Here is a 25532-nt window from a genome sequence, read left to right as displayed (position 1 = left end):
CGTTTTCAATTTAATTTTAAGTCAAAAATGTAAAATATTACAAACTGCAATTTGTCAAGAATAAAATTACATCTATTAAAAGTTGACTTTTTCTATTTTCCATGTAAGACGATTCGGTCTTTCTTAAATACATGTAAAAGAAAGATGATCTTCACACAAATAACGAATATGTATACGATACATCTTCATATAAAAATTAATAAACCTTTTTTCAGAAATCTGATTATTACACTGTCAGATTTGAAAAGGCGAGCATAACAAGGCCTATTTGTTTAAGACACTTTTAAAGGAGCAGAGACGTCAGAAAGCATAACACTATGACTATCGCCAGTTCTGCTCGGTGTGAATATTGTTATATTACATAAAATAGAGAAATTTCACCTACTTAATTCTTTTCATGTGAATTCGTTCCCTTTTAAAAAAATCTATAAATGGCAACTCTTGTACTACTTTCATAGCAGCTGTAATACCTACTTTTTTGGCGAATTCAGTAATCTTACTCTCTCTTTTTCTTCCTCGTTGGTAAAGATTCTAGTAATTACTATATCACCAGTGCTAAGCGTTTGGCAGGCCACACTAGTCCTGGCAACCTGGCGATCTGTCCGCGAACTATCGGTCTTGTCGCTCTCGCACATGCACGTGCATGTTTTGCTAGGCGATGCGTCTGCACTGTTGCTGGAAAACTGATCAGTCGCACAGCTCGTAACAGCTGATAGTATGGCTTCCAGTTTCTCAATTTTTTCCAGCTTATCCATCCGACCGTCCGAGAGTATCTCATCTACCATTTGCATTGACTCAGTCAAGCTTGGAGTGTCAGCGTTACGTGGCGACAATATACCGCCTGGAAGTAGATTTTTCATTAATGTTCATATTTGTTTTACACAAATTTGTGAAATTGAACATAAATCTTACCGGAATGAGAATTGTCTGATGTATAACTCTCCAAACTCTGATACTCGTGATCGTCCGTTTTATCCTCGTCGTCATCATCACTGCTATCACCTTTATCCTGACCCATGTTCTCTAACTTTTCCAGTTTTCGTGCAACTTTATAACTCCCTTTGAGCTTTTCTTTTTCTTCTTCGGTAAGATCCAAGTAACGTAGAAGCCGAATTTCGCGATTGCTCAGTACGATATTTTTACTCGTAGCTTCTTCCATTCTCTTTTTCAAATCTGCCACTTCGGTCTCAACTTTTCGCTGCTTCTTGCGTGCTTTCACATCCGCTGGTCTTATGTGCATTTGAATCTGTTCTTCGCACAACTCTGCAAAAAGACCTTGTACTTCCGGCTTTATAAGTCTGTCAATAATACACAAAGATTATTATTATTATATAGAAAAATTACACATTTTTAAAACTTTATATTACGGAACTGTTTATTATTCATAAGAGAAAAATTAATGTGTATATTATACCTAGACATGGCGCTGTAAACTTGAGGAACAAGACTCAAAACGTCACTGCTCGCGTAAATCAACATGTCGCGAGTCATAGGTCGTCGAGACCAATAGCGTTGATCTTTGCGATAAATATTCTTCAATTGTTCTTTAAGCGGATTACATGGAGCACCGTAGAGGTCGCACAGAGTATTGAGATTAACATTTTTAACTTTATACACAGGTTTTCCCGTTTCTTGAAACTGAAGAACCGCGTGCGCAGCCTAACACAAGATGTTATGATTATTTATTCGAATAAGACATAAAAGAACATGCAAAGTATATTAATCACCTGTGTATCAAACACGTTTGTCAATGTAATCATGAACTGATTGTACAGATTGACACTGTCATTTCTACAGTCATGAATCACCTATAAAAACAAAGTGACAGTTTTATAATGTAACTGAAATAATTGTACAAAAGTGTTTTAATAACAATAACACTTTAATTACTTTGATAACTTGTGGATGTTCCAATAGTTTCTGAAGACCTCCAGCTTGAACAATACTCGGACATGTAAACAAGTCAAACACATATGCTTGACCACTCATTGTACCAATTTGTACAAGAGTCAATTGTCCCTTAACACCAAGATTTATACCCTCACAATCGAAAGAAACGACCACTTTGCCATCAGGTGGAGACTTCCGAGGGTTTATTATATCTTCTATAATTTGAAGACTCTCTCGCGACGTCGCTATCACTCTCGTCTGCTGTAACACTTTTAGTTTCCACGCGTCACCCATTTGAGCGGCTTGTAGACTGCGATCTCGTTCCGTATTATCAGCCAGAGTTCTCATAACGATTGTGTTGAATCTCTGCTTGAGAGTCTGTTGTTGCAAACTAACAGGTGGCGAATTATTATTGCTTTCCACGCTGGTGTGTGCATTTTGCAGTGAATTGTGTTGAGATGCGGTATTGTTGCAAACAGTCTCCGACTGATTTAGAGGCAACTGAGAAAATTGAATTTTACTCGGTGAAACGACCGATATCGCATTATTTGTGTGAAGCGCACTATTGCTTTGATTGCGTTGATTGCCGCCTGTGGTCTTCGGTTTTGCGGTTACAGATTCTGTAACTGAAGATTTTGGTCGTCCTATCAATGTTACCAGATTTGTTTGCACGTGAAAAGCATCTGGAAACATCTTTATAAAAGTAGATAGATCCTGTGGCGTCTTAAATATACTCGTCCAATTCTCATGGGAGAATTTCTCATTGACTGTATTGAATAACTTATCTATAAGAATTGGTCCTTTCTGCTCGATACAGGCGCAGAAGAAGTCTAGCAGTTTTGCTGTAACATCCGGATCTATCGGGATGTCCGGTTCTAGCTCGTGAAAAGGTTCCGGTTTCATGCCTTCATATTGCTTCAGTATTACATTATCTTCAGTGACTAAAAATGCATCGGGGTACCTTAACAGAAAATCACGAAATTCCTTGTAGTGTTGACCGGATATGTGTCTGACTTCCGGTGAAGCTTGCGATCGATGACCCAGAAGACTCTTGATAGGCACCTCAGTGCCCACCCCATATTGCAACAGTTTATTTGTAAAGTATTCCACCGCCTCACGAGCGTAGTCGCGTTTGCCCACTTTACTTCCGCTATCCTCCTCAACAACTGGCTGAAACGTATTGACAGACACGTAATCGCCATCGATCAGGAACAGTGCTGGATATTGAGCTAGAAATTTTTTAAGGCCACTTTGCGATCCGCCTGCTATTTGACGCATTTCCTTTGTAAATCCTTTAGCCCCAAACTGGCAACTCAGATCGTGCAGTGTGCGCGGGCCACCCTTATCCATCAGTCGTTCAAAGAAAAAGAGGAGAGTCATGTTTCTCACCATTTCGTATTCTGAGCTATCCATTTTTATGGTTATATCGTTGAGAAACGTACCACAATTTCTTTAAAATGTGTCAAGACGTATCCTTGAAAATACAAAACAATCACTTTTATCATGGGTTTCCAAGAAAAATTGTTATTTTTTCCAAATAAAATCTCTTGCAATATTTTATATATACTCACTGTCATAGTAAACTTGAAATATCGAAGATAAAGGCACATTACTAAGCTATCACCATAGTGTTTGTAGTTATGCCTTAAAAAAAAAATACATTGAGAATTTGTTTGTTGTTGTAGATTCGTTCGTTCGAAGATGTGATATTTGTTGAGATTGAATGATTTTCAATTAAACTAAACATAGCCAGCATAATGGAGGAAAAGGCAGATCTAGAAAATATTTCAAATGTTTCATATTATACATTAGTGCTCTTGTTTACTGCTTAAATACTCTTATTAAATATAATAAAAACTTACCTCTTAGCCTTATATATACATATCACTAATTTACAGTTTGCTTTCAGTCATTGTTACTTCTCTCTGAGCCCTTTAGAAATTGTGCATTATAAGATCTCCCTTCTCCTCCGTTCTCTCCTGTGAGTCAAAATGACAGAATACATTAAACCTGTGGCACGCACAATGTTTTTTCTTTGTGCTGAATTGCACGCAGACATCACAATTTGACAATTTGTTCATGATTTCCAAATCACGACTGGTCAATTTGGATGCTCTCGTGCAATCTAGCACTGAAAAAACACACTGCGCAGACTTTGGTTATCACAATAGGATTACATAAAGCAAAGCTTAGAAACACTAAAAAGGTTTCTAGCGCAATTTGCTACAGTAAATATGAATAAATTGTATTATAAAGTAGCGTCAAAGACCGAATTCGAATTTAAACAATTTTTAATTTGATTTTAATTGCACGGCGCGCGGAGCAAATTATTCGAACAGTTTGAACCGGTCATAATTAGTCCGAATCGTCTAAAATTTCTGCGAACACTTATTTTAATGTGTAAAATACAAATAACTGTGTCTCTCTTTCTCTCTCTCTCTCTCTTTCGCTCTCTCGCCCACTTTGTCACACATAATATTACATTTGAAACATATGACCTTACAGTCCGAGTTCATTACGCAATAAAATTTTATCGGAACACGCCTAGTTGAATGTTGACGGTTTTAAGAAACAAATTCGCATTCCATTGGGAAGAACGAGAGAATTGCGAAAAAACGAGTGTTCCTTGACATCGTGCTTTTTATAGGTCAAACGGTTTTCACGAAGCTGTCGAGGAAACGAAAAACAGCAATTCTCAAAGATCGTCTGACAATGTCAAGGTCCTTTTTCCGCAATCGTAATCTTTTTGTTGTTGTGTTAAACAAAATCTCGCCAGATTAATGTCATGGTGTACCTTGATAACAATGCTAAGCGGAATCACAGTTAACCCCAATGCGGTACAATACGTAACACATCCTTGCATACATGTACGTACCTCCGGGCATAAACTGAGCGAGAGAAGCAAGAGCGGCCACAGCGGCACGGCCGCCCGCGATTGCTTTGTTTGGCTCAGGCGCGCGACACGTGGACATCGCGGCGTTCTCGAGCTTCTGACGTTTGCTTGTTTTTATCCTTCGTCGAAAATACAGCGTGTACACGAACATGGCTCTGGTCTACACAAGGTATATGTGTCGCGAAAAATGTGAATTAATTTTTATTTAAACGATTTCCGCGATTGTATTAAAGTGATATCTCGTCTCCTTTTAGACTTCTCTGCCGGCGCAATGTCGATCTTCGATATTTCCGAGGTCTGTACACGTGCAGGTGAGACCTTACATAACAATAACCTTACATTTACATAACTGTCACTTATGTGACAAACGATGAAAAATAAATACTTTTGTTACAATTTGTTATGCCACGACACGGAATATCGAAAATGTTTCAGTCCTCTCGGCGTCGCGGTCTCGAATCCCTCGCGCGAGCAACAAGTTTGCGAGTCTCACGATGAGAAGAACATGCGTCTGAAGAGACCGCTGTCACCACATTTATCTATTTATCAAGTTCAATTAACGACGTTGTTGTCGGTAACGCATCGTGCCACGGGCATAGCACTGGCCAGTTACTCGATGTTTCTTGGTTTAGGTACAATAATCCTCTTTTTAAAACATTCTTAAAACAATATAAGTTGCAATTGTATTTGGTACAAAATATGTAACTTGTACGTTGCAGGCACTTTGTTTATACCAGGCGGAATACCGTGCTTCATAGAAATGGTGGACAACTTGTGTTTACCTCTGCCTGTGCTGTTTGTTGGCAAGACTTTGCTCGCGCTACCTCTAACTTACCACACATTCAATGGTCTTCGTCATATGGTACGAGACAATTAAATAATTGTATGGTAGATGTGCATTTTAGTATAATGTTATCTGTAATTTTCTTACATTTGCACACAGGCTTGGGATTTTGGAATGTTTCTGTCAATTAAGGAAGTCTATAGCACTGGATATGTGGTATCTGCTCTGGGAGTCATTTCTGCCCTTATACTTGCTTCACTGTAAGCATATGTTATAAACCAAATCAGGAAATTTTTCTAAAATTAGCTGTACTGCCGGATCACATTCTGATCAAATAAGTTCAGGTTAGTTTCAAGAGTATTATTGTATATGAGTGAGATATATAATTACAAGAATAAAATTTACTTGATTAACGCCTGTTCCATAAATCCTTTCTTATTTCATAGCATATTTATAAATTATTTAGAAGAGGTTGAAGGGTTTATCTTGTTTTATTATAGCGTGTACTTAATTTATTACAATCACTGTATCGTTGTTTAAAAATATAAGAAATAATATGTGTAAATACAATTAAATTAAATGCTCTTGTTTCATATGAAACCTTCCAAGGACGATTCGAGATACTTCTTACAAATCACCATGTATCGCGCGGCGAAAGCCTCTAAGTGAAAAATAGGTTTCGAGCCGCGTATCATTCTGTGCTGATACTCGGACGCAACGTCGATAATTTCTCTCTTCAACTGATCGTCGCAATTTTTTATGCATTCCTGCACCAAACCCCGGAATATCACGTCGCACGGTATCGATCGCGTGAGCAGATCGTAGAACCGATTGCGCGCATTCAGAAGTACCTTGGCGGATTGCTCCGAGATCATCATTACGGCCGTGTTTCGTATGTACACTTGCCAATCGGGTTCCGTCACTTTTTGATCGGCAGTGAACGGATATCTGGAAGAGAAACGATTGTTGAAATTGTGCAAAGTAAATAATGAAAGTCATTTATTTCTGAAAGTGATTCACTTCAAAAGTCAACATCTGATCGTGTGATTATTTGTGGTAGTTACTTACTGCTCGACTTTACAAGCTTCCAGCATTAGTATCGCTCGTCTCAGATTCCTGTTGCTGGCCTCGATTATACGACTGGCTAATTCATCGGGCAGAGTGAGCCCCTCGCGTTTTGAAATCGATTGTAAGATAGCTTTTATCTCGCTGGCGGTTGGCGCGGGAACTCGGATTCGCACGCATCGCGATCGAATCGCGGGCAACACTCTCGACGTCGAATTCGCGCAAAGGATCAATCGGCAGGAATTGATGTACTTCTCCATTGTTCTACGAAGCGCGTGCTGCGCATCTCTCGTGAGCTGATCGACGTTCGACAGCACCACCACTATTTATGCGTAAAGAGCATTGATATTTTGATCTTTATAGAAATTGTTTGCACTATATTAGAACGCTGTGTTAGAAGAATGTTTCAAGGTATATTTTTCATACCTTTGAAGTTCTTTTGACCGACATCTATGTGATGCGTCTGAGCAGTGGCTTTTATCAACTCCATAACAACAATTCTATCATGTATCCCCGCATCACTGGGATTTACTTCTGTGTGATAATTACTACAGATTGTCATTATTTCTAACTTCTTTTTAGATGCTGTCTAGAAAAAAATTATGTGTTTTTTAATTACTTTTTTGCATTAACTCAGACAGTTCGAGTATCAAAGGTGTTACAATTGACAGAAAATCTAATCCTCAACTCTGGTTTATAACTACAATGAGAAATAATGAGTCGCACCTCAAATTGCATGTTTTCCACTTTCAATCTCTCAGCCGCGTTCCCGTAAAGCTCCTTTAGAATACACAGTATTCGTGTTTTCTTTCCCGCACCGGGAGGACCGTGTATTAACAAATGTGGAAAATCTCGTTTTTGTACCTGTAGTTTGAAAAAAAAGAAATAAATAAACACTTTTGGATCTTGTTGTTTGCTTTTCCAATCATGTTTTTTTGAAATGTCATGTCACTTTATTTATGTTTGCGTTTTCCAAAAGTCAAAATTTTGACTTTTGGAAAACGCGCGCCAAAATCAACTATAACCTTATTCTCTCGCAACGCGTACACGCGTCGAATATAAAATAATTACCATGTTTTTCAGATCCTCCGCTTGTTGGAGATGATAATCCAACTTGTCAAGTGTCGTTGGACGATATCTGTCGACCCACAAACTCATCTCGTCTAAGCAAATTGACAATTACAGCTGCCGAGACTTACTTCAAAGTACCGCCACGCGCCGGTTACCGCGAAACAAAACAAATCCCCCTGTCAAACTTCACCGTCAGCACTGACAATCTATACTTACGTAACGTGAACTATGGATTTTCGGTACTGTGTGGCAATGAGTTTTGAAAAACAAACACATAGGACTGGATATGATCAGGAAAAATTCACCAAAAATGTTGATCCGCTTTTTTTTCAGAATGGGAAATTAATTTTTCTCAACATAGATTTTTGTTGAAATATTTAATTATAATATATTTTGCAATTTGACTACACAAGATGTACATATTATCTCTCACGTGGTAAAACTGTATAAAAAAATCTTAAATGTTAACAGAAATATATTGTATAAACACGTAGTACACTTATATAAAAAAAAACTTCTACTCTTGTGTGACGCACAGCATACAAACATACACAGAGAAAATAGTAAAAATACTTCGTGCAGCATATTTGTGTATGGAGACACATTATTAACTTAAAGAGAGAGAATCTAGCTTAACTATAAAACTGCTATAAATAAGTCTATTATGGCAAAAAAAGATTTCTTGATAATAAGTGTAATTCTTGATGTGATATTGTATTAGTAATTTTGATTTTCAATCATCATCTACGCACGAGAACACTAGAAAAACACTTCTTGCTATCTCTTTTCTATAATAACTGCATGTAGGATATGCTAAGTATTTATGAAAATATGCGATTTATGTAACAGCTTACAAATATTTTGTAAATAAGTGACACGCTGTGTAATTCGAGAGAGTCAAGTGTGAAACAAGATCGATAACGCGTATAACATCGAATAATTTCTCGAGAGACGAACAATAAATTATATCTAGCCAATGGCATGTGTAACAACAATATCAATTACTCCGCGATAAAAATGATGAAAAAAAAAATGAAACGATCGCTTTTAAATACTTTTAAATATTTACTAAAATAAACATAGAAATATATATATATATTTTTTTTGTTTTCTATATATTTCTATTGTATATATATATATATATATTTCGATATGTGTACTCTTTGATATACTTCTCACATGAAACAACAGATCAGGTATACCGGTTCTCTTTATTTACACCCAGACGCCATGTGGATTTTTGCTTGTAGGCACCGCAGTTTCCAGTTGTCTCGGCGATCCTATCATCTTACGAGTGCTCCCGGGTTTGTGGGCGCCTGAATGTAACAGGTAAGGATTTGTTTCAACCACAAGAGAGAAAATTAAACTTGCAAGAACTTCGTGAAGCACAAATACCTTCTAACAAAGATTTGACTTGCTCGTCCGAACACGCAGCAGCCAAGCTCTGCAGATTCGCCTCTTTCATGTCGGCCACCAATCTTTCCACCTGTAACTTCTTCTCGACGATGGTCGACTCCAAATTCACCACTTCTAACTTGAGAGATTCCGCGTGCTGCGAGGCCAACTCGGTCGCGCGTTTGACCTGTTCCACCTCACTTTGCAAGTGTTCCACCTCGCCGATTATCTTTCGCTCCATCACTTGTCGCTCATCCGTTTCGCGATTTATGTTGTGCTGTTCTATCGCGAGCTCCTCCATGACTAGCCTGTGATCGTTTACGCCCGTCAGAGATGTCTTCACAATTTTGCATTTCAACGCACAAATCTTACCTGATTTTGTTTTTACATTGCAGCAGTTCCGTTTCGCAATTGGCGAGCTTCGATCTGAGCAATGTTATCTCCGATTTTAGCGTTTTCTCTTGCTGTCGAACTATTTCGCTCTCTTCTTCCACGTGAGCTAATTCCTTGAGCTGATCAAAACAAACAACAATCGTAATTGCAACGATAGCACAGTTAAACAATACAAAAGACATCATACTTGTTCTTCAATGATACGGCCGGTGGATTCGATGCGATTCATTTCCTGCGAAATATAATCCATTTGATGCATCTGCTCTCTGTTCTTCGTTTCCCAGTACAATATTTCCGCATCGAACTGCAGGCAAGCAAAATATCGAAAATATTTTTTTTGTCATATCAATTGTTAAAGAAAACAGATATATTTACTTTTTTATTCACCTTCGTAAGATCAGCTTGCTGAGCATTAATAGTGTCTCTCTGTTTATTGACTAGTCTTATCAGTTCGACGTATCTTTGAGTATAGGCGACAGTTGTCATGGTCTGTGCTGTAGCGGGGAGTGGATTGACGGATTGAGTAGGTAATTTTGTGTCTTGGAATTCCTGTGAAACAACGCGCGCACGTTAGATGCAATTTTACATATTTTATGTCAAACACGTTTGTTTAATAGACAAAAGACCTGGATGAGATTTCGTTTAAGTTTCACGGAACTGCTAGAAGACGGTTGATCGTCTTTGTGCATGTGCGGACTTCCGCTGTTGGTGCCCGGCGCGAACTGCGATCTTCCGGGGCTGTTTAAGTTCGGAGGCGGCGGGTCTCGGTACGGAGGCAAAGTTCGCAACGGCGGCGAGGCTGGACCCGGCGGTTCTCTGTAAGGTGGAACCTCGCGCACCTTCTTCTGCGACAAGTGCGTAGCTACTAAAACAGTCCGGTTGATTATAAAATCGTAAGATAAATAAATGTCTCGATACGGATAATATAAATTTTTTTGCATAGAATAAGTAATTTACTTTCATTATTGCTTCCTCTTGTTGGCGATTGAGCAGGTTTTTGAACGTTTTTTCGAATATTTAAGTCCTTGCTCTTTAAATGCGGTGTCGGCTGAACTACAGCCACATTTTCCATTTGAATCTAAAGTAACATTTTTGTTTTGTATGCTTGCAATTTAAATTTAGATATATATATATACATTGTTTCTCATTAAGATTGGACTCACTTCTGTACCGCCTTCTGTGATACCTCCATGAAATCCGCTGAATGTGAGCGATTTCCTGGTGTCTCTGTTCCTTTCCAATCCTCCTTGCACTTCGTCAAATTCCGAGCTCTGACTACCGGACATGTTTTTGTTGTCATCTTGCGTATTATTGTTACCCGTTCCTTGTTCAGATAACGAAACTGGCAACCCGTTTGTTCGTGAAGTATGTGCTCGAGATGGTAATGCATTTGTTTTGTTATTTTCTGGCGTGGAGCGTCTCAAAATCAGTTGAACTTCCGAAGCATATTCGCCCCATTTCATCAAGATCTACTCCAAAAATTAATACATACAGTTTTATTACGTATAAATTACAAATTATTTTATCACACTTCAAACATCAGAAAATTGCCTGACCTTAAGAGGATTCTCGTATGGGGCTAGCAGACGTTCGTTGTTTCGCCATCGCTCGACCAAGGTGAATCTACCTGTTTGGGCTGTGGCGTGAGCGAGAGCGTACACCACGTCCTGAAAATAACGTCGTTATCAGTAGTATCTTTTATGAAAAAATGACCAATTGTATTTTTAAAAGAACATAAAGAGAAAAAAACAACGGAGAGGAGACGCAGTGTGAAATAAAAATAAAACAATACACGCTTGACACGTTACCTGACAGGTAGTGTTCTCGGTAACGCCGCACACGATACGCTGTATATCTTCCACCCACACCTTCAACTCCATCACGTCTAGTAATTCGGAATTAAGTAAACTTAATTCTCCGAATCACAGAATCAGTTTTTCTCGAGAAACATCGTCTCTCCTCGCATTGCTGCTATAACCTATAAAACGTCGTATTCCTCGAGGATTTAGCTTTAAACGAGGCTAAATTTAATCCCCGTTTTGACACAGTTCGTCGATTAACATCGACGACGGCAAAGCTCACGATAATCCAATATTCCTTCGTCGCTCTAACAGGTTTAAATTTCTCTCCAACTTGCAATATATATAACAAATTATCGAAACATACATGACAGACGAACTATCGTGGCGACACAACGCACGTGCGACCGTTTGGGTAAACAAGAACCTCACGTGCCCGTGATCGGTAACGTCAAACGCGATAAATAAGCGAGATGGTTCACGGAAAAAAAGATACAGAATTACTTTCCCTCAAAGAAAGATTTTATTTTGTTTTATTTACACAAGGAAAATATGTCATAGAGCTATTACTTTTTCGGTTTCTTGTCCTTAGCAACCTTTGTCACATCATCGGGATTCTCGGAAGCGTCCTTGGCGCGTTTCGCGCGAACACCGACCAAACGTTCGTCCGCTCTCGCTTTGCGAAGAGTCACGTACGCTGAGAACTTGGCCTCATCCTCGGTAACGGGACGGGTCTTCAACTTGGCGGCCGCCTGATGTTTGATGGGCATAGGATCACCCTTGACTTGAACCGCGAGTTTTCTTTCTTCCTCGGTCGCGTCACCCTTCTGAGGCTGCAAGAGAAAAAAGAAACATTTACACACGATTGTCACGAAAAAAAAAAAGAACTTTTCAGCACCAGTTTGTAATCAAGACGTCACAAAAAATTACACACATGCTTCTCGTTTATCGGGAAGAGAATCAATTTAGCCCTGTACTCCTTTAAACGTTGAGCATTTGTTTGCAGAGACTCGATTGACTTATTGCGACGACGAGGATCGACTGCGACCCCGATAGACCTGGCGAATTTCTTGTTCAAACCGCTCGCCTTCAGTTCAGCCAGTGTGAAACCCCTGCCGGCGCGAACCTTGGTGTGATAGCGGAATGTTGGGCAATGCACAACTGGTCTTAGAAGATTCACGGGTCTAAAAAAAAGAACAATTGACTGCAGATAATGAAGACATTTGAACCAAGTATGTTTATAAAACTTAACATACAGAAAAACCAACATCAAAGTATAAACAAGTATTTTTTATGTACATACCTAGGTGCAACAGATCTGGCTTTCTTGATGCGTTTCACTTTACGGCGGATTTTCCTCGCCGGCTGATTGAACCAAGTCTTAACGTATCTTTGCCAATCCTTATGGAAATGGCCATTAGGGATCATATTATTTCCCTTGCCCATGGTTGATATTTATTATCTGCACAATGTTGATCACGTTAATACTTAACAAACGTTGTAATTAGATTTTAAATTGTTTTTATGTTAAAACGAATTGTTTCTATGTCACCGATAAAACTTCATTAATTGAAACGAGAGGTTAGAATCTGTAGTTTGTGCAATCAATTAATTACAAGTAATTTAATCCTTGTTTAGACGCACATTTCAAATGTTGTTACGTAAATTTCACTGACTTCTCGTGCCGACAAAAGGTCGAAAAAAATTTTTACAACAACAAAAACAAAACTCCGAAGCGCTGCCTCAGATTCTAACCTTTGTCTGATGATGTAAACTAACGAAAAAATAAAATTATTTTACGATTGACACATGCGAGGTAAATAGGATACAAAATACAAAACGCATTGCGTTTTTATTGCTGCAAAATACATAAGACGTACGATGTCAGAACTTCCGAAAGATCTAAATCGCGTGACATTCACTCACCAACTTGCTCACGCGACGAACACCGGAAAAAGAACATGGGAAAACCGGAAACAGCTACTTTTAGGCACTGTCTACAATGATCGCTCGTCACGGTTGCGTTCGCACCAATTCGTCGAGTTGACCAATCACGTCGATCAACGAGCTGAACAGACCAATGCGATCGAACTGAGATCTGCTCCAAATCAAAGAGAAGACTGGAGCAGAGAGAAGAAGAGATTTTTGAGATTTTTCATTCTTCTCTTTGCTGTTACACATTCTTTTATGGGTCTGTCCAAAAACAAATGTTTTCTCAGAAAGAATAATTATTAGTGACATTCAAGAGCAATAATATTTAACATTCAAAGGTGACAAAACAAATAAAATAATTTAATTTATAAACGCTCGTTTGACTCGAGTTGTATACAAGATGGCAGCGTGCATGCTGCAATAATTTACACTTCAAACATAAGACAAAAACAGCGATCATATATATTTTATTTAAACTAATAGAAATTTATACAAAATGGTGCAGAGTATTTTTTACTCCCTCAAAGTGTTGTCACGATGCAAAACACAGAGATTTTTCAGATCTTGCGATTTTCGCCGGCAAGTGGCGACCGCTGTGGATATGCTATCGGTATTTAAATTCTTTAATTTTTATTGTTGCTTTCACGTAAAGAGTTTAATTGATCTTTGTTTGTACAAAAAAAATTTGTATATAAACATGTGTTTGATTAAAATAAATTTTGAGAACTCTTCAATGTTAATAAGAAAATGGAACTTCTTTCAGATTTCAGAGTGCTCCGTGTCAGTAAAGAAAGACATTGAAAATTATTGGAAAGATAAAGTCAATTCTTACAGTTATACTCCCAAAGATGATGCGGATAAGTTCTATGTTCTGTCTATGTTTCCATATCCATCTGGCACTTTGCACATGGGTCATGTCAGAGTTTACACAATAAGCGACACAGTAGCTCGATTCTATAGACTGAAAGGTGAGCTTTAGAAAACATTCATTTTTTATATTCCAAAAATGTTCATAGAATATCAAGAGAGTAAAACACTATCAACGAAAATTAACGAACGTGGAAAATTTTTATCAGGCAAGAGAGTAATTCATCCCATGGGTTGGGATGCGTTTGGGTTGCCGGCGGAAAACGCTGCTGTCGAGAGGAACATCGATCCCGCCATTTGGACGAATCGGAACATAATGACGATGCAGGATCAAATGAGATTGATGAATTATTCCTTCGATTGGGACAGAGAATTCGCCACTTGCAATCCGGATTATTACAAGTGGACGCAAGAGTTGTTTCTCAGGTTGTATGAAAGAGGCTTGGCTTATCAGAAAGAAGCCTATGTCAACTGGGATCCTGTCGATCAAACTGTGTTAGCTGAAGAACAGGTGGACTTGAATCAGCGATCCTGGAGATCCGGCGCGCGAGTGGAGAAAAAATTGCTGAAGCAGTGGTTCATCAGAACGACAGCTTTTGCAAAGTAGGATTTTCTTACGCTGTAGTCTGTAAAGTAGTCCAATTTGTTCCAAGTTAATTGCTCGCTTGCGTTTCACAGAGATTTATGGGAAGGTTTACAGGATCCGACTCTGAAGAAATGGAAAGATATCACAAAGATGCAGGAACACTGGATAGGCAAATGCACTGGCGTCAGTATCGATTTTCAATTGGTGTCCGAGATCCCAGACTTTCCCAGAACGATAAACTTGTGGACGGACGCGCCAGAGTTTATCGAGTACGCGAAGTTCGTAGCCGTATCTCCTGACAGCATATTACATCGTAAAGAACACACACACGACGTAGATGCTGACATAAAGCGTTTGAATGCGAAAGTGGTGAATCCGTTTTCTGGCGAAGAGTTGCCGGTTTTCGTCACGGACAAAGTCGTTTACCCGCCGTGGAGAGACACCCGGTTGGGCGTACCGTCGGCGTCGATGGACGATATGCGATTTTCCGAGTTGGTCGGGATACCGTTCATCCGGCACTCGATACGCAGCTACGAGCAGCAACAGCAAAAATTGGCCGAGGTGCTCGAGAAAGCGAGGAAGTGGGGAATAGGCGGTTACCCGGTGAGTTCCAGACTGCAGGACTGGCTAATCTCCAGACAGAGGTACTGGGGCACGCCTATACCCGTTGTTCATTGCGAAAAATGCGGCGTTCAACCGGTGCCTCGCGCCGATCTTCCTGTGATGTTGCCGACGAGGTACGCGTCGACCAAGAACTTTTCGCTTCACAAAGCTAATAGCTGGTTGAAAACGGCGTGCCCTACGTGTGGGAAAAAGGCAATGAGGGAGGCCGACACGATGGACACGTTCGTGGATAGCAGTTGGTACTTTCTGCGGTTCATAGATCCCGATAATACCGAGGAGATGTTCTCGGTGGAAAAGGTCCGAAAAAACTTTCCCGTGGATCTTTACATAGGTGGAAAGGAACATGGTGAGACAATCACGTTCTCTCAATCGCTGAGTCGCTCTCATTCAAGTTTCCAAATCAGCGTTTTCCGTTTTATCTTTCAGGTGTGCTTCATTTGTACTACGCAAGGTTTATGAACTACTTTCTACACTCGGAGGGTCTCTTACCTTGTCCAGAACCGTTCAGACAGCTTCTCGTGCAGGGAGTGGTGATGGGTAAAACATATAAAGTTCAAAGCACCGGTAAATATGTGCCGGAAAGCGAGGTAGTGCAAGAGGAAGATAAATGCACGACCAAGCACGGTGAATCCGTTGTTGTGTCCTGGGAAAAGATGTCGAAATCGAAACACAACGGGATTGATCCCCTTAATCTGTTGAACAAATACGGCGTGGATACAACTAGATTGCTGATATTGGCTGATGTCGCGCCAACGTCCACGAGAAATTGGTCAGAAGACAGTACGTTAGACACCGACTTTCTTAAACGACGACAGTTTGTCAGAACATTTGTTTCTATTTATTTCTGTTTGTTTTTACAGCTGTTCCCGGTATAAAAAACTGGATGAATCGTTTATGGATTACCGTTAGACAATTTCGAAGCGAACGCGACAACATGTCGCTGGAGGAACTTAAGAGTGAGCCTACCGATCCCGAATTTGCCGAGTATGACGCGTACTTGTTCGACAGTCGGAATTATTTTCTGAAGAAGGTGACATATAACATAGTGGAGTCGCAGCAGTTTAGTATAGCGATATCCAGAATGCAGGGTCTCACGAACAGGTAAACAACACTCTGGCGTTACAGCACCACGCATAGCGGATAAGATTTCGAATCGATTTTGTGATTGTGCAGCTTGCGAAAAGTTAAGAACACCGAGTGCTCGAGAAAAAGTCGCCAGTTCGAACGAGCGCTGGCTGTTCAAATTATTATGCTCGCTCCATTTACACCGCATTTCGCATCCGAATTGTGGGCCAATTTCTGCGCGGCGAAGCATCATCTGATAGACAGCAACGAAGTAAACTTGGAGAAAGACGTGCTCGAGCAAAGCTGGCCAGAGATCGATCTGGATTATAAACTCGAACTGAATGTCTATGTGAGTAAAACGCGGAGATATTGTAAATATTTTTTTATTTTCAACTTATTTACATACAAAAAATGTTACGTTTGTATCAAAACGACACATGTTTTACGTTTTTTTCCATAAATGCGTACACGTTGATCATCAGATGAACAAGAGACAGTATTTGAAACTGAAGATCCCCCGACGCAAACTAGACGAAATGACGGCTCAGACCGCGCTGGAACATGTGATTCTCGATCCGTATTACCAAAAGAATGCGCATAACAAAACCATCATAGACGTCAATCTTGATTCAGAGAAAGGCTATGACGCGTCGTTGTACATTACCATGGAAAAGAGAACAGAGGACACCGTTGCATCGTCACAGAGTGTCGTTACAGACAAAAGATAAGTACGTACAGTAATACTTTTGTTACTGTAATTTTTAATGTATGGGAAAATGACGAAAAAAAAATTTCTAAGATTATACGCAACTGTTTGTTATAAAAATCAAATTTTCTGAGGATGTACAAATGTAATTACTCAACCTTAAGCTTACCTGATACCGTATTCTCCCTCGTATCCGTTGTGGGGAACGCTTTTCAAGAATTTTACGTAATCAGCAGGAAGTTGGTTCGCTTCCGCACCTTTTACTATCAAGTTTCTACGTAACGAAGCGAGTACTTTAATATACGTGAGTTGAAAAATAAAATGATCAAGTTTGCGTATAAGTGATATAATACATGTAAAGTGGCGAGGGTCTTCTGTTCGTCGGAAGATCCGCCGGTTTCACGTGTTCCTTCGGATTGTCGCATTGTTGATACACTCGGCAATTGTGGATCGTACCGTCGGGAGTTTCAACATCCACAAACAATGGACGATATATTTGATTTGAAACACCTTCTTGACGATCCAGAGCGGACAAGTCGCAATTGTCTATCTCCCAGATCACACCCCATACAACCGAATCATCGGTTTCCACGATCGTCGCTGCCGCTCCGCGCCACAGTTCGGAATACGTGTTAAAATCTAGTCTAAAATTCTGTTTCGCAATAAACGTATTAAAAAAATATCAAGAAGTGTGCAACTTTTTTTTTCATATTAGTTTTGGTCTCAGAATTTTACTTCCACGTATTTCTTTTATCTCTTTTGTTTTAAATTCGCTAGTCATTGTATGTATACACAAGATATTGTATAAAACAGTATACAGTATCTTACGTCCTCCGTTATCTTTCCTCTCCTTAATTACCTTTATGTAACCGATGTCTCTCTTCACCGCAGTCGGATTGTTTCGCCGTATTCTTTTGGCGTGTAAATTACTACCGAATGCGAAATACAGAAACTTGTTAGACATTTTTCACGCGATCTTGGCGTTTAATCGGTTTGAAAATTGTGCAACACTCTCGCGAAATTTTGATTATCGTTCGATACCGCACCGGTGCCGGTTGTTCACCAATTAAATCACACCCAGAAAAAACAGCGATATCTACCTACGCTTATCTGATTCAAATTAAATGTTTGTACAGATCTTACGTCTTCTGTTTTTCGAAAGACGCACAATATCAAGGATTAGGACGAAATGAAAAATGTAAAATGTGTAACTGTCTAGAAATTTATTGTTTAGAGATGTTTATTATTTTACAAATGAGTTCGATAACTTTGTGTGTTCGACGAATAACGTTTTTTAAATTTTCACTTAAAAAAATTCAAAACTTTGCTCAAACAAATTAAATTGTTTTTGGAGAACGCGATGAGAGACACAAATGGGAGAATAAATGCTGTAAAATACCGATGAACGATACTTCAAATCAATATGGCGTTCTTGTATGTTCCAAGCGTTCCAAAACTCCCGACAAATGGGATTTCGGAACGCTTTGTGTGTGGCGCGTCGAACGGTACGCGCAAGCGCGGGAAGCGCTGATTGCATATGGCGGCGGATCGCGAACGATACAGTTGCCCGTTTTCGCAAAGGTTTTTTCGTATTTTTCTAACGAGCACGGTGGATGTTGAGTGCGTTTGTGGTATCGGATCGGCGGAATCGTGGCGACTGATAACGTGAGAAGCGCGATTTCAATGAATCGCGAGATAATGACGCGGGAGTAACAGCGGTGCCGTGTCCATAACCTCTCGACAGTGCCGAGAAAAGTCGGAGACAAGTATGCACTTGGCATTAAAACGTATTTTGTGCACTTTGGTTGTTTGTTGTTTCTGTTTTCTCGAACACTCATGTGACAGTACGAGTCTCGCGTGATTGGATCATCAGTTTCTTTTTTTTCTTTATTTTCATTCTGTCTGAATTGTTTGCGATTGCTACAATACTTTTTGTTTTTTTTAATAATAAGACGAGTTTTTCTTGATAACGAAATTTCTGCCAGACTGATAAGTATAATTTTGCAAAGCAAAATATTATTTAATAGTTAGCAAAAAATTTGTATGTATGTAAAAATTTATATGTAAAATAATTTAAATCATACAGATGTATAAAGATTTTATTATACAATTGAGAGTGTGCATGTGTGTGTGCGTGTGTTTATGTGTATGTGAGCAAATAATTGTTTCCATATGTCAACTTTTATATACCTTATGTTTAAAAAAACAAAAAAACATTTAATTATAATGTTTTTTATATGTAACATAGTGACTGTTCTATTTGTTTTCTCAATAATAATAATGATATATGTTATATCTCTGTTTTATATCTATAGATATGCCACCGACTAAAAAAACTGATTTTGATAAGTTGGCTTGGGCTTGGGTAGAAGTTGTCAGCCCTGAACAAATTGAAAAAATACACTTAGAGACTGCATATAGGATTGGATTGAAGAGTTGTGTAAATTGCAAGTAAGTTTCTAATAATTCTAAGATGTAAGAACAAACTTTTGTGAATACTAACAACATTTGTTACAAATAGATTCTACTTGAGATACATGTTTCAGGCGTAACTGCACCAATAATCCACAATGTTTAACAGGCTTAGGAGAAGAAAAGTATTTGAAATCTCAGCCAGCTGAAGTAATGTCTCTGGAAAGTTCTCTGTCTGAACTACGAGATCCAACTCAGTATGTTGGTTTAAAAAATCTAGGCGCTACTTGTTATGTCAATAGCTTAATTCAAATGTGGTTTCACAATGAGGACATGAGGTGCGTGCTGTATTAATTCTTTATGTTAGTTCTGTCATATCTTAAATATATTTTTTAAAACAAATTTAACGATGATAGGAGAATAATATACAAATGGGATATTACGGAAGATCCGGAGGAGAGGGAAGCACTGGACCAGGCAAAGAAAACAGGTCTGCCTTATCATCCTACAACTGCAGTGGGCCAGTTGCAATATATCTTCGCAATGATGCAGTTTGGAAATCAGAACCTTCTTGATCCGACGAATCTTGCTGTCGCCTTATCCTTGGACACCAGAACGCAACAGGATGCTCAGGAATTCTCCAAGCTGCTGCTGTGCCACATTGAAGGAAAGCTGCAGCAAACTTCAGAACTGAAGCAGATGCTGCAGAGGCTGAGCCAGGGAAGATACAGCTATATCAATTGGTGGGTTTTCTGAAGTGGAAAGCAAATGAGAAAATTGTCCTAAAATCCGATGATGATGCCGATCTTGACGATGAAAAACATGGTAGGATCTTAGAACATGTATACTGGAAGTGGTATGGCTTTTCTTTATTTACATCTGTCGTCATATATCAAGAAATTTCCCATAAGTTTACTTCTTTTCTTTTTTCTCTCTTCCTTTCTTGCTCTAAAATCACAAACATACAAGGATAAATAGAATATCCGCGAATATTGGATAAATGTTTATCCTTGTCGCGGATCTGTAACATTGTTTAGCTTAGTCATGCCCCTTCCAGTATATTTATTCTAAGAATGGGAGACATTTGCTACGGTGACTGGCGCGACCAACTGATCGAGAAGAATAACGTTAATTTAATGAATAATTGAAGAATTTCACATTTCTGTACAGTTGTTCGACGTGCGGTACAGAGTACCCCACGTCCACCACCTTCTACGAGTTAGATCTACAACTGGCGGCGACCTTGAAGGAAGCGATAGATAAATATCTTTCAGAGGAAGAGTTGACAGGCGCGAATCAGTATCATTGTGCCACGTGCAGTGACAAAAAGGACGCCAGGCGATTCATACGGATAGAATCGCTTCCGGACACCCTGAACATTCAACTGATGCGTTTTGTGTTCCATAGGTAAGTTGTTTTAGTGCACTTTATGTATTAATTTTGCGACTCAAAGTAACTCTACTTGCTCGAAGTAACAGCAGAATTTTACGTGACAGAGATTCGGGGCAGAAAAGGAAATTGAATTCGTACATCCAGTTTCCTGAAGATCTCGATATGTCGGAATACGTCAGATGCCAACCTCAGACTCATTTGTACAGTCTCGTTGCGGTGTTGAGTCACAAAGGTCCGTCCGCGTACTCGGGCCATTACATAGCGAATATATGCAACTCGAGCGGCGAATGGTACCAGTTTAGCGACGATAAAGTCGAAAAAATGCAGAACAAGCGAATCGAAGACGGGGTCAATGGTAATTAAACACACTTTGCATTTAATAACAGCGTTTTCACACAGTGTTTTCTCGCGCGAGAAGAGTCAGATTTTTTTTTCTTTTTTTTTTTTTTTTTTTTTTTTATAGATAATGTGAAACCCATGAAACGTGGACGTGTTCCGAAAGGATTTCTGTCGTCGAACACGGCGTACATGTTGGTGTACAAAAAATTAACAGCGGATTCACGAGCAGTAGCGATAAAGAAAATGAAGATGAAGAAACACGAAGCTGAGACGAACTTCGATGATTTGGAGAAAGTTACGGTCAAAGATAAAATCGATTCTCCGGACGAAACGAAACCGAAGAGTGACACGGGAGAGACGTCGTTGAATCAGCAAGAGCATTCTGAGAAGATGTCAGAATTGAATTCGGGAATTGAGACGAAAATGGACATATCCGAAAGTGATGCTGATTCCGCGATCAAAGATAAAATCTCAGAAACTATTAGTGACGCAAGCGAAGACAAATGTAATTCTCCGCAGGAACGAAATTTACCTCAAATCAAGGAGTCTGTGGTCAAACTTGTTAAACTTAATTACAAACAGTTAAACGGTGCTGCACACAGAGCTATGAGTTGCGGAGAACGAGATTTTTATGAAGAGGTAAGAATTTGTTATGTAGACGCTTAGTTTTTATAGTTTGTTTGTTGTATTTTTGGCGAAAACAAATTTGGTTTTATTTTTTACAGATGGAATTCGAGAATTGGCAAGTTAGTAGCACGATGCGTGAGCTAGTTAGGCAAGAAAACGTCAAGCATGAGTTGAGTTTGTTGGCCGAACAACAAGAAAAGGTTAGGAAACGCTACTTATACGAACTGTTTTGAACGTATCAAAGTTTTTCATGTTATTATTATCGACTGTTGCTTTTTTCTTTTCAGCAAAAGGTGATAGAAGATCAGAATTCCAAGCGACAGTTTGTAGTGGATATATACAATATGATTCAATCAACGTCTGATTGGAACAGATATTACTGGATACCGAACGATTGGTTGACGAAATGGTTGAGTACGCATTCGACCACGGACGGTATCCCGCCGATTGACAATTCCAATCTGATGTGCTCGCATCATCGACTTGATCCGCTGAAAGTCAATCGCGTGAAGTGCATGCCAGCGGCGGCGGCCGAGATACTCTACGAGAAGTATCGAGGAGGTCCGCGATTGGATCAAGCGTCGTTGTGCGAGGTTTGCGTGAGGAGACGATGCAAATTGTTACGCTTCAAGCAGGCGCTTGAACGAGATCACAAAGAAGTCAGCGAACTAGTGCGCACGTTCAAAGAACCGTAAGAACTTTTTTTCCTAGAGTTTTGAGACTGATGAAATACTGACGTTTCACGGGCACGTTGCTCTCGTTTCAGTTCCGAAACGAGCTACATCATCGGTACGGATTCGTTGCGATCGTGGCGGAGACTGGCCATGGAGTCGTTTCAGGAGGGCATGGAACACGAGACCAACGAATGTCGGGAGGAGAGCAGAAACGCGGATAAGGACGTTAGCAACGAGTGCCCGAAGGAGATGGAAGAGAACGAGGAGAACGAGGGTGTTATAAACTTCAACGAGGATCTGCTCTGCGAACACAACTCCCTCAAGACCGCGGATTCCAGTAGAAGAGTGATACCACAGGAAGCGTGGTCGATTCTTCGAAAGTATTTCCCGGATTCGAAGGAATATTCTATCGGATCGCCGTCGTGCTCAATCTGCGAGGTGAATTTATATTATTTTCTCGCGACGTACAAAGCTAAAACAGTTTCAAACGTATCTTTCGTTTGCTATACAATACATTTTTTTTTATGTGTTCAGAAAAAGATGGAGAACGCAGAAAAGGCGAAGAAAGACGACAAGATAAAGGCGAGGCAGCAGAAGGACGAGCTGACGGATCTGTACTACGGGAGAAACAGGAACGAAATCTCCAAGTGCAACGATCCGGAGAAGCCGTTCTACATCGTCGAGAAGAGCTTTTTGGACAGTTGGCGGTCCTTCATTCGGTGAGCTTACCGCAATCAAATAATAATAATAATTAAGTTTTCACAACGACGAAAAGATATCGCTATCGCATTTTTCGGCGTGAAAGAAATATTTGTTCCAAAGAGTTTACGGTCGATCAGAGTCGATTAATCAACTGTCGGTAAATAAGTTCGGTTTTTTACCGATCGCGTTCTTACGCGATCCTACAGATGACGCTAGTTGTTCCGCAGCCATTACGGTGCAGTTTTACTTCGCGCGCGATTTTCCGTGACGAGCAGCAGCGTTACTTTTCCATCTGTTTCCGCATGTAAGTACGGGATTTTTCTCTCAATTCGTGATCGCGCGATTTGTGGGAGCAAGGAGAAGCAAAAGTGTTCGATCTGACGAGTTCGATTGCGGTTGAAATTGAGCAAATTTCGCGCAATTTTTCGGAGTCGATTTCGAACGCGGTTTGCCGCCATTTTCCATTTGCCGCGACGCGTTGTCAACAACAATCGCGAAAAAACAAAATTGTTTCGATCGAAACGGAATTACGCGAGAGCGTCCACGACCGGTGGTGAAACGCGCGCCAGGGGAATGATGTACGCGGAGGGGTGGATATCCGGGATGTATTAACGAGCTTTTCCTAATTATGAGAAAAAACCGGACCGCGCGATTAAGCCCGGGTAGGTTTTCCCGGTGCGGACGGGGATCCTGCACGGGAAAACTAATTGAAACCGCTTAACGACCCGCCCGGCAAATGATACATCGACCCCCTCCCGAACGGGAAGGGCCGGTGTCTTAATATCGCTTCGCTTCCTTCCACGGTCAAGATCGTAAATGCAATTGGGAGCTTCCGCTCGATCTTCTTCGAGTTTCCACTTTTCCGACGTTTATTCGCCTCACTTTGTCGAAAAGAAAAAATCTTGCAACACATCGCCGCGAGTAATGGCAACAATTTCGGCTCCGCCAAGTGTTTCACATAAAAAAACCTGAACACGACCGGCCGTCTAAAAATAGATGCTTTGCTAGCGCTTATCGAACGGGAGCTCCAAATCGATTTAATGTGAAAATTATTTAGTAAATATGTAAGAAATACACGAAAACAACGCGCAAAAAATGACGACGATATTTTAACGATCGTGTGTCGCTTGAATTTCGGTTTTGCGCAAAAAAATTTCTCTCTTCCGAATGTTGTATCGTAGATTAGTAGCGACGTTTTGCGCTCGGGCGAATGCGAGCATGGTCTTACAACAGCGTCGAAAAAAAGTCTTTTAACATCCGGGATGGCATTATCTCGAAACGTTTCCCTTATTATACATTCTCTCGCGCAGCGCGCGCGACACGCCCGCTTGGACACTTCGGATTGACAGATTCAAATTTGCCGGGGGGCTTAAATCTCGTGGAGATCCGGAACGGCGTGCACACGTACGTGTGAGCTAAACCGGGATCAACCCTTCTCGCGGATTACACGTTTGTCGTGTCACGCGCGATTTCGGGGAGTACGTACGTAGGGGGGGAGGGGAGGTATATGAAAACCTCGAAATAAGTGGTCGGTTTCCCGCATTAAACGAGCAGTCACGCGGCGGGAGGGGGGAATACCGAGAGGATATTTTCTCCTCTCTGAGTGATGCGATTCGGACGCGAATAAACGTCACACACACACACACACACACACACACACGTTTTCCACGTGGTTTAATTAAGTCGAGTCCAAAACGCGCGTACGTCGCGCGTAAAATAAACAAAACCGCTCGCGTTTCCGAAACATACGCGCGGAAAGAAACAAAAAAGAAAAACAACGATTCGCCGCTCCGTTTCTTGAAGACCGCGACGATGTTCGCGGGAACCGTCGTTATCGAGAATTTGCTATTAACCGCGGGGAGAGAAAATGTGAAAAATATTTTTCCGGACCGCTGGCATTGTCTTCGACCGACTCCTTTGTGACGTCGGTGATTAATTTTTCAGCAGGTCGGGCATGCCGCCCTTTTTTGCGCCGCCACTGCCAGTAATCGTTCTTTGTATTTTTCGAACAAAACCCCATAGTTCGTTGCTTCCATTACCCACATAGTTATATTATACGGTACATATACATGGTGCGCGCGTAGTCTTTTTGCAGTACTCGGAATATAAAATTGCTCTCTTTATTACTCTCTCTTTTATATTAAATATTTTCCACATGTATCGCGCTCAAAAGCTACGTATAAAACGCCTTCGTGTTACCTCCGCCCCCCTCTTCATCGGACGTTATCGGGAGGGGTGTGTGTTCGCTTTTTCAATAAGCAATCGTTTTTCGCCCTGTAACCTCTTATCGATAATTAACTAAGACTCGCTAATCAG

General features: G+C 40.3%; 8 protein-coding genes across 13 annotated transcripts in view; 3 read left to right on the top strand and 5 right to left on the bottom strand.

Annotated features, from left to right (window-relative positions):
* Positions 1-29: 29 nt before the first annotated feature.
* LOC109853101 lies at positions 30-4791 on the bottom strand. Its single transcript, XM_020424858.1, has 8 exons — positions 4685-4791; positions 3753-3869; positions 3462-3665; positions 1891-3364; positions 1728-1808; positions 1415-1659; positions 913-1298; positions 30-841 (listed from the first exon to the last, which is right to left on the bottom strand). The coding sequence occupies exons 4-8, from the start codon at positions 3301-3303 to the stop codon at positions 471-473; spliced, it is 2496 nt and encodes an 831-aa protein (XP_020280447.1). The 5' UTR covers positions 3304-3364; positions 3462-3665; positions 3753-3869; positions 4685-4791; the 3' UTR covers positions 30-470.
* Positions 4792-4853: 62 nt separating this feature from the next.
* Positions 4854-5980, top strand: LOC109853095 (succinate dehydrogenase cytochrome b560 subunit, mitochondrial-like). Its single transcript, XM_020424847.1, has 5 exons — positions 4854-4952; positions 5038-5094; positions 5219-5415; positions 5503-5645; positions 5727-5980. Exons 1-5 carry the CDS (start codon positions 4933-4935, stop codon positions 5829-5831), a joined length of 522 nt encoding a protein of 173 aa, XP_020280436.1. The 5' UTR covers positions 4854-4932; the 3' UTR covers positions 5832-5980.
* A 91-nt stretch (positions 5981-6071) lies between these two features.
* Positions 6072-8056, bottom strand: LOC109853093 (replication factor C subunit 3). The gene is made up of 5 exons (XM_020424843.1): positions 7704-8056; positions 7359-7496; positions 7059-7221; positions 6636-6954; positions 6072-6515 (listed from the first exon to the last, which is right to left on the bottom strand). The coding sequence occupies exons 1-5, from the start codon at positions 7788-7790 to the stop codon at positions 6158-6160; spliced, it is 1065 nt and encodes a 354-aa protein (XP_020280432.1). The 5' UTR covers positions 7791-8056; the 3' UTR covers positions 6072-6157.
* Positions 8057-8827: 771 nt separating this feature from the next.
* On the bottom strand, positions 8828-11692 carry LOC109853091 (ras association domain-containing protein 8). 2 transcript variants are annotated; one of them, XM_020424841.1, is made up of 10 exons: positions 11300-11692; positions 11048-11158; positions 10655-10960; positions 10449-10569; positions 10118-10356; positions 9879-10040; positions 9679-9795; positions 9471-9610; positions 9099-9406; positions 8828-9019 (listed from the first exon to the last, which is right to left on the bottom strand). In XM_020424841.1, exons 1-10 carry the CDS (start codon positions 11369-11371, stop codon positions 8919-8921), a joined length of 1677 nt encoding a protein of 558 aa, XP_020280430.1. In that variant the 5' UTR covers positions 11372-11692; the 3' UTR covers positions 8828-8918. The 2 variants fall into 2 exon arrangements, with proteins under 2 accessions (XP_020280430.1, XP_020280431.1); XM_020424842.1 differs by having other exon boundaries at positions 10118-10353.
* Positions 11693-11790: 98 nt separating this feature from the next.
* On the bottom strand, positions 11791-13308 carry LOC109853094 (60S ribosomal protein L13). Of its 2 annotated transcripts, none has more exons than XM_020424844.1 (4): positions 13217-13308; positions 12594-12752; positions 12225-12474; positions 11791-12123 (listed from the first exon to the last, which is right to left on the bottom strand). In XM_020424844.1, the coding sequence occupies exons 2-4, from the start codon at positions 12734-12736 to the stop codon at positions 11857-11859; spliced, it is 660 nt and encodes a 219-aa protein (XP_020280433.1). In that variant the 5' UTR covers positions 12737-12752; positions 13217-13308; the 3' UTR covers positions 11791-11856. The 2 variants fall into 2 exon arrangements, with proteins under 2 accessions (XP_020280433.1, XP_020280434.1); XM_020424845.1 differs by having other exon boundaries at positions 13171-13247.
* Positions 13309-13634: 326 nt separating this feature from the next.
* Positions 13635-17233, top strand: LOC109853082 (probable leucine--tRNA ligase, mitochondrial). The gene is made up of 8 exons (XM_020424826.1): positions 13635-13832; positions 13986-14190; positions 14299-14692; positions 14768-15645; positions 15726-16079; positions 16160-16400; positions 16473-16713; positions 16847-17233. The coding sequence occupies exons 1-8, from the start codon at positions 13719-13721 to the stop codon at positions 17090-17092; spliced, it is 2673 nt and encodes an 890-aa protein (XP_020280415.1). The 5' UTR covers positions 13635-13718; the 3' UTR covers positions 17093-17233.
* Positions 16732-18487, bottom strand: LOC109853083 (gamma-glutamylcyclotransferase-like). Its single transcript, XM_020424827.1, has 4 exons — positions 17930-18487; positions 17424-17722; positions 17240-17344; positions 16732-17004 (listed from the first exon to the last, which is right to left on the bottom strand). Exons 1-4 carry the CDS (start codon positions 18032-18034, stop codon positions 16983-16985), a joined length of 531 nt encoding a protein of 176 aa, XP_020280416.1. The 5' UTR covers positions 18035-18487; the 3' UTR covers positions 16732-16982.
* The window catches only part of LOC109853081 (ubiquitin carboxyl-terminal hydrolase 48-like), a 46194-nt gene continuing 37674 nt past the window's right edge, over positions 17013-25532 (top strand). Inside the window, exons 1-11 of one of the 4 annotated variants that reach the window (XM_020424824.1) lie at positions 17013-17092; positions 19386-19521; positions 19617-19820; positions 19899-20225; positions 20653-20889; positions 20979-21229; positions 21338-21852; positions 21939-22040; positions 22128-22531; positions 22607-22952; positions 23049-23233. In XM_020424824.1, the coding sequence (XP_020280413.1) occupies positions 19388-19521; positions 19617-19820; positions 19899-20225; positions 20653-20889; positions 20979-21229; positions 21338-21852; positions 21939-22040; positions 22128-22531; positions 22607-22952; positions 23049-23233 (2705 nt within the window). In that variant the 5' untranslated portion in view covers positions 17013-17092; positions 19386-19387. Of the gene's footprint in view, positions 17093-18603; positions 18837-19046; positions 19064-19204; positions 19217-19385; positions 19522-19616; positions 19821-19898; positions 20226-20652; positions 20890-20978; positions 21230-21337; positions 21853-21938; positions 22041-22127; positions 22532-22606; positions 22953-23048; positions 23234-25532 lie in introns of those variants that run through there. The other 3 variants (XM_020424823.1, XM_020424825.1, XM_020424822.1) reach the window with 3 other exon arrangements.

This window comes from Pseudomyrmex gracilis, unplaced genomic scaffold (genome assembly GCF_002006095.1).
Source record: "Pseudomyrmex gracilis isolate BER0280 unplaced genomic scaffold, ASM200609v1 scaffold_43, whole genome shotgun sequence".
Taxonomy (NCBI): domain Eukaryota; kingdom Metazoa; phylum Arthropoda; class Insecta; order Hymenoptera; family Formicidae; genus Pseudomyrmex; species Pseudomyrmex gracilis.
This window is presented reverse-complemented; position numbering and strand designations above follow the sequence as displayed.

What these genes read in the sequence shown, in the direction of transcription:
- LOC109853095 (XM_020424847.1), top strand. Translation starts at nt 4,933, where the DNA reads ATGGCTCTGGTCTACACAAG. An exon ending in ATGGCTCTGGTCTACACAAG is followed by an intron (nt 4,953 to 5,037) that starts GTATATGTGTCG and finishes GTCTCCTTTTAG; the next exon opens with ACTTCTCTGCCGGCGCAATG. An exon ending in CTCGATGTTTCTTGGTTTAG is followed by an intron (nt 5,416 to 5,502) that starts GTACAATAATCC and finishes TGTACGTTGCAG; the next exon opens with GCACTTTGTTTATACCAGGC.
- LOC109853082 (XM_020424826.1), top strand. Translation starts at nt 13,719, where the DNA reads ATGGTGCAGAGTATTTTTTACTCCCTCAAAGTGTTGTCACGATGCAAA. An exon ending in TCGATTCTATAGACTGAAAG is followed by an intron (nt 14,191 to 14,298) that starts GTGAGCTTTAGA and finishes AATTTTTATCAG; the next exon opens with GCAAGAGAGTAATTCATCCC. An exon ending in CATAGGTGGAAAGGAACATG is followed by an intron (nt 15,646 to 15,725) that starts GTGAGACAATCA and finishes TTTATCTTTCAG; the next exon opens with GTGTGCTTCATTTGTACTAC.
- LOC109853094 (XM_020424844.1), bottom strand. Translation starts at nt 12,736, where the DNA reads ATGGGCAAGGGAAATAATATGATCCCTAATGGCCATTTCCATAAGGAT. An exon ending in GCCAGATCTGTTGCACCTAG is followed by an intron (nt 12,475 to 12,593) that starts GTATGTACATAA and finishes TCTTTTTTTTAG; the next exon opens with ACCCGTGAATCTTCTAAGAC. An exon ending in TCCCGATAAACGAGAAGCAT is followed by an intron (nt 12,124 to 12,224) that starts GTGTGTAATTTT and finishes TTTCTCTTGCAG; the next exon opens with CCTCAGAAGGGTGACGCGAC.
- LOC109853083 (XM_020424827.1), bottom strand. Translation starts at nt 18,034, where the DNA reads ATGTCTAACAAGTTTCTGTATTTCGCATTCGGTAGTAATTTACACGCC. An exon ending in AGACCCTCGCCACTTTACAT is followed by an intron (nt 17,345 to 17,423) that starts GTATTATATCAC and finishes TTCGTTACGTAG; the next exon opens with AAACTTGATAGTAAAAGGTG. An exon ending in GAGGGAGAATACGGTATCAG is followed by an intron (nt 17,005 to 17,239) that starts GTAAGCTTAAGG and finishes GACGCGTCATAG; the next exon opens with CCTTTCTCTGAATCAAGATT.
- LOC109853093 (XM_020424843.1), bottom strand. Translation starts at nt 7,790, where the DNA reads ATGAGTTTGTGGGTCGACAGATATCGTCCAACGACACTTGACAAGTTG. An exon ending in CGGTCAAAAGAACTTCAAAG is followed by an intron (nt 6,955 to 7,058) that starts GTATGAAAAATA and finishes ACGCATAAATAG; the next exon opens with TGGTGGTGCTGTCGAACGTC. An exon ending in GAAGCTTGTAAAGTCGAGCA is followed by an intron (nt 6,516 to 6,635) that starts GTAAGTAACTAC and finishes TTTCTCTTCCAG; the next exon opens with ATATCCGTTCACTGCCGATC.
- LOC109853091 (XM_020424841.1), bottom strand. Translation starts at nt 11,371, where the DNA reads ATGGAGTTGAAGGTGTGGGTGGAAGATATACAGCGTATCGTGTGCGGC. An exon ending in TCACAGAAGGCGGTACAGAA is followed by an intron (nt 10,570 to 10,654) that starts GTGAGTCCAATC and finishes ATGTTACTTTAG; the next exon opens with ATTCAAATGGAAAATGTGGC. An exon ending in AGTCAAATCTTTGTTAGAAG is followed by an intron (nt 9,020 to 9,098) that starts GTATTTGTGCTT and finishes TGTTACATTCAG; the next exon opens with GCGCCCACAAACCCGGGAGC.
- LOC109853101 (XM_020424858.1), bottom strand. Translation starts at nt 3,303, where the DNA reads ATGGATAGCTCAGAATACGAAATGGTGAGAAACATGACTCTCCTCTTT. An exon ending in AACATCCACAAGTTATCAAA is followed by an intron (nt 1,809 to 1,890) that starts GTAATTAAAGTG and finishes TTGTTTTTATAG; the next exon opens with GTGATTCATGACTGTAGAAA. An exon ending in GTTTACAGCGCCATGTCTAG is followed by an intron (nt 1,299 to 1,414) that starts GTATAATATACA and finishes TATTATTGACAG; the next exon opens with ACTTATAAAGCCGGAAGTAC.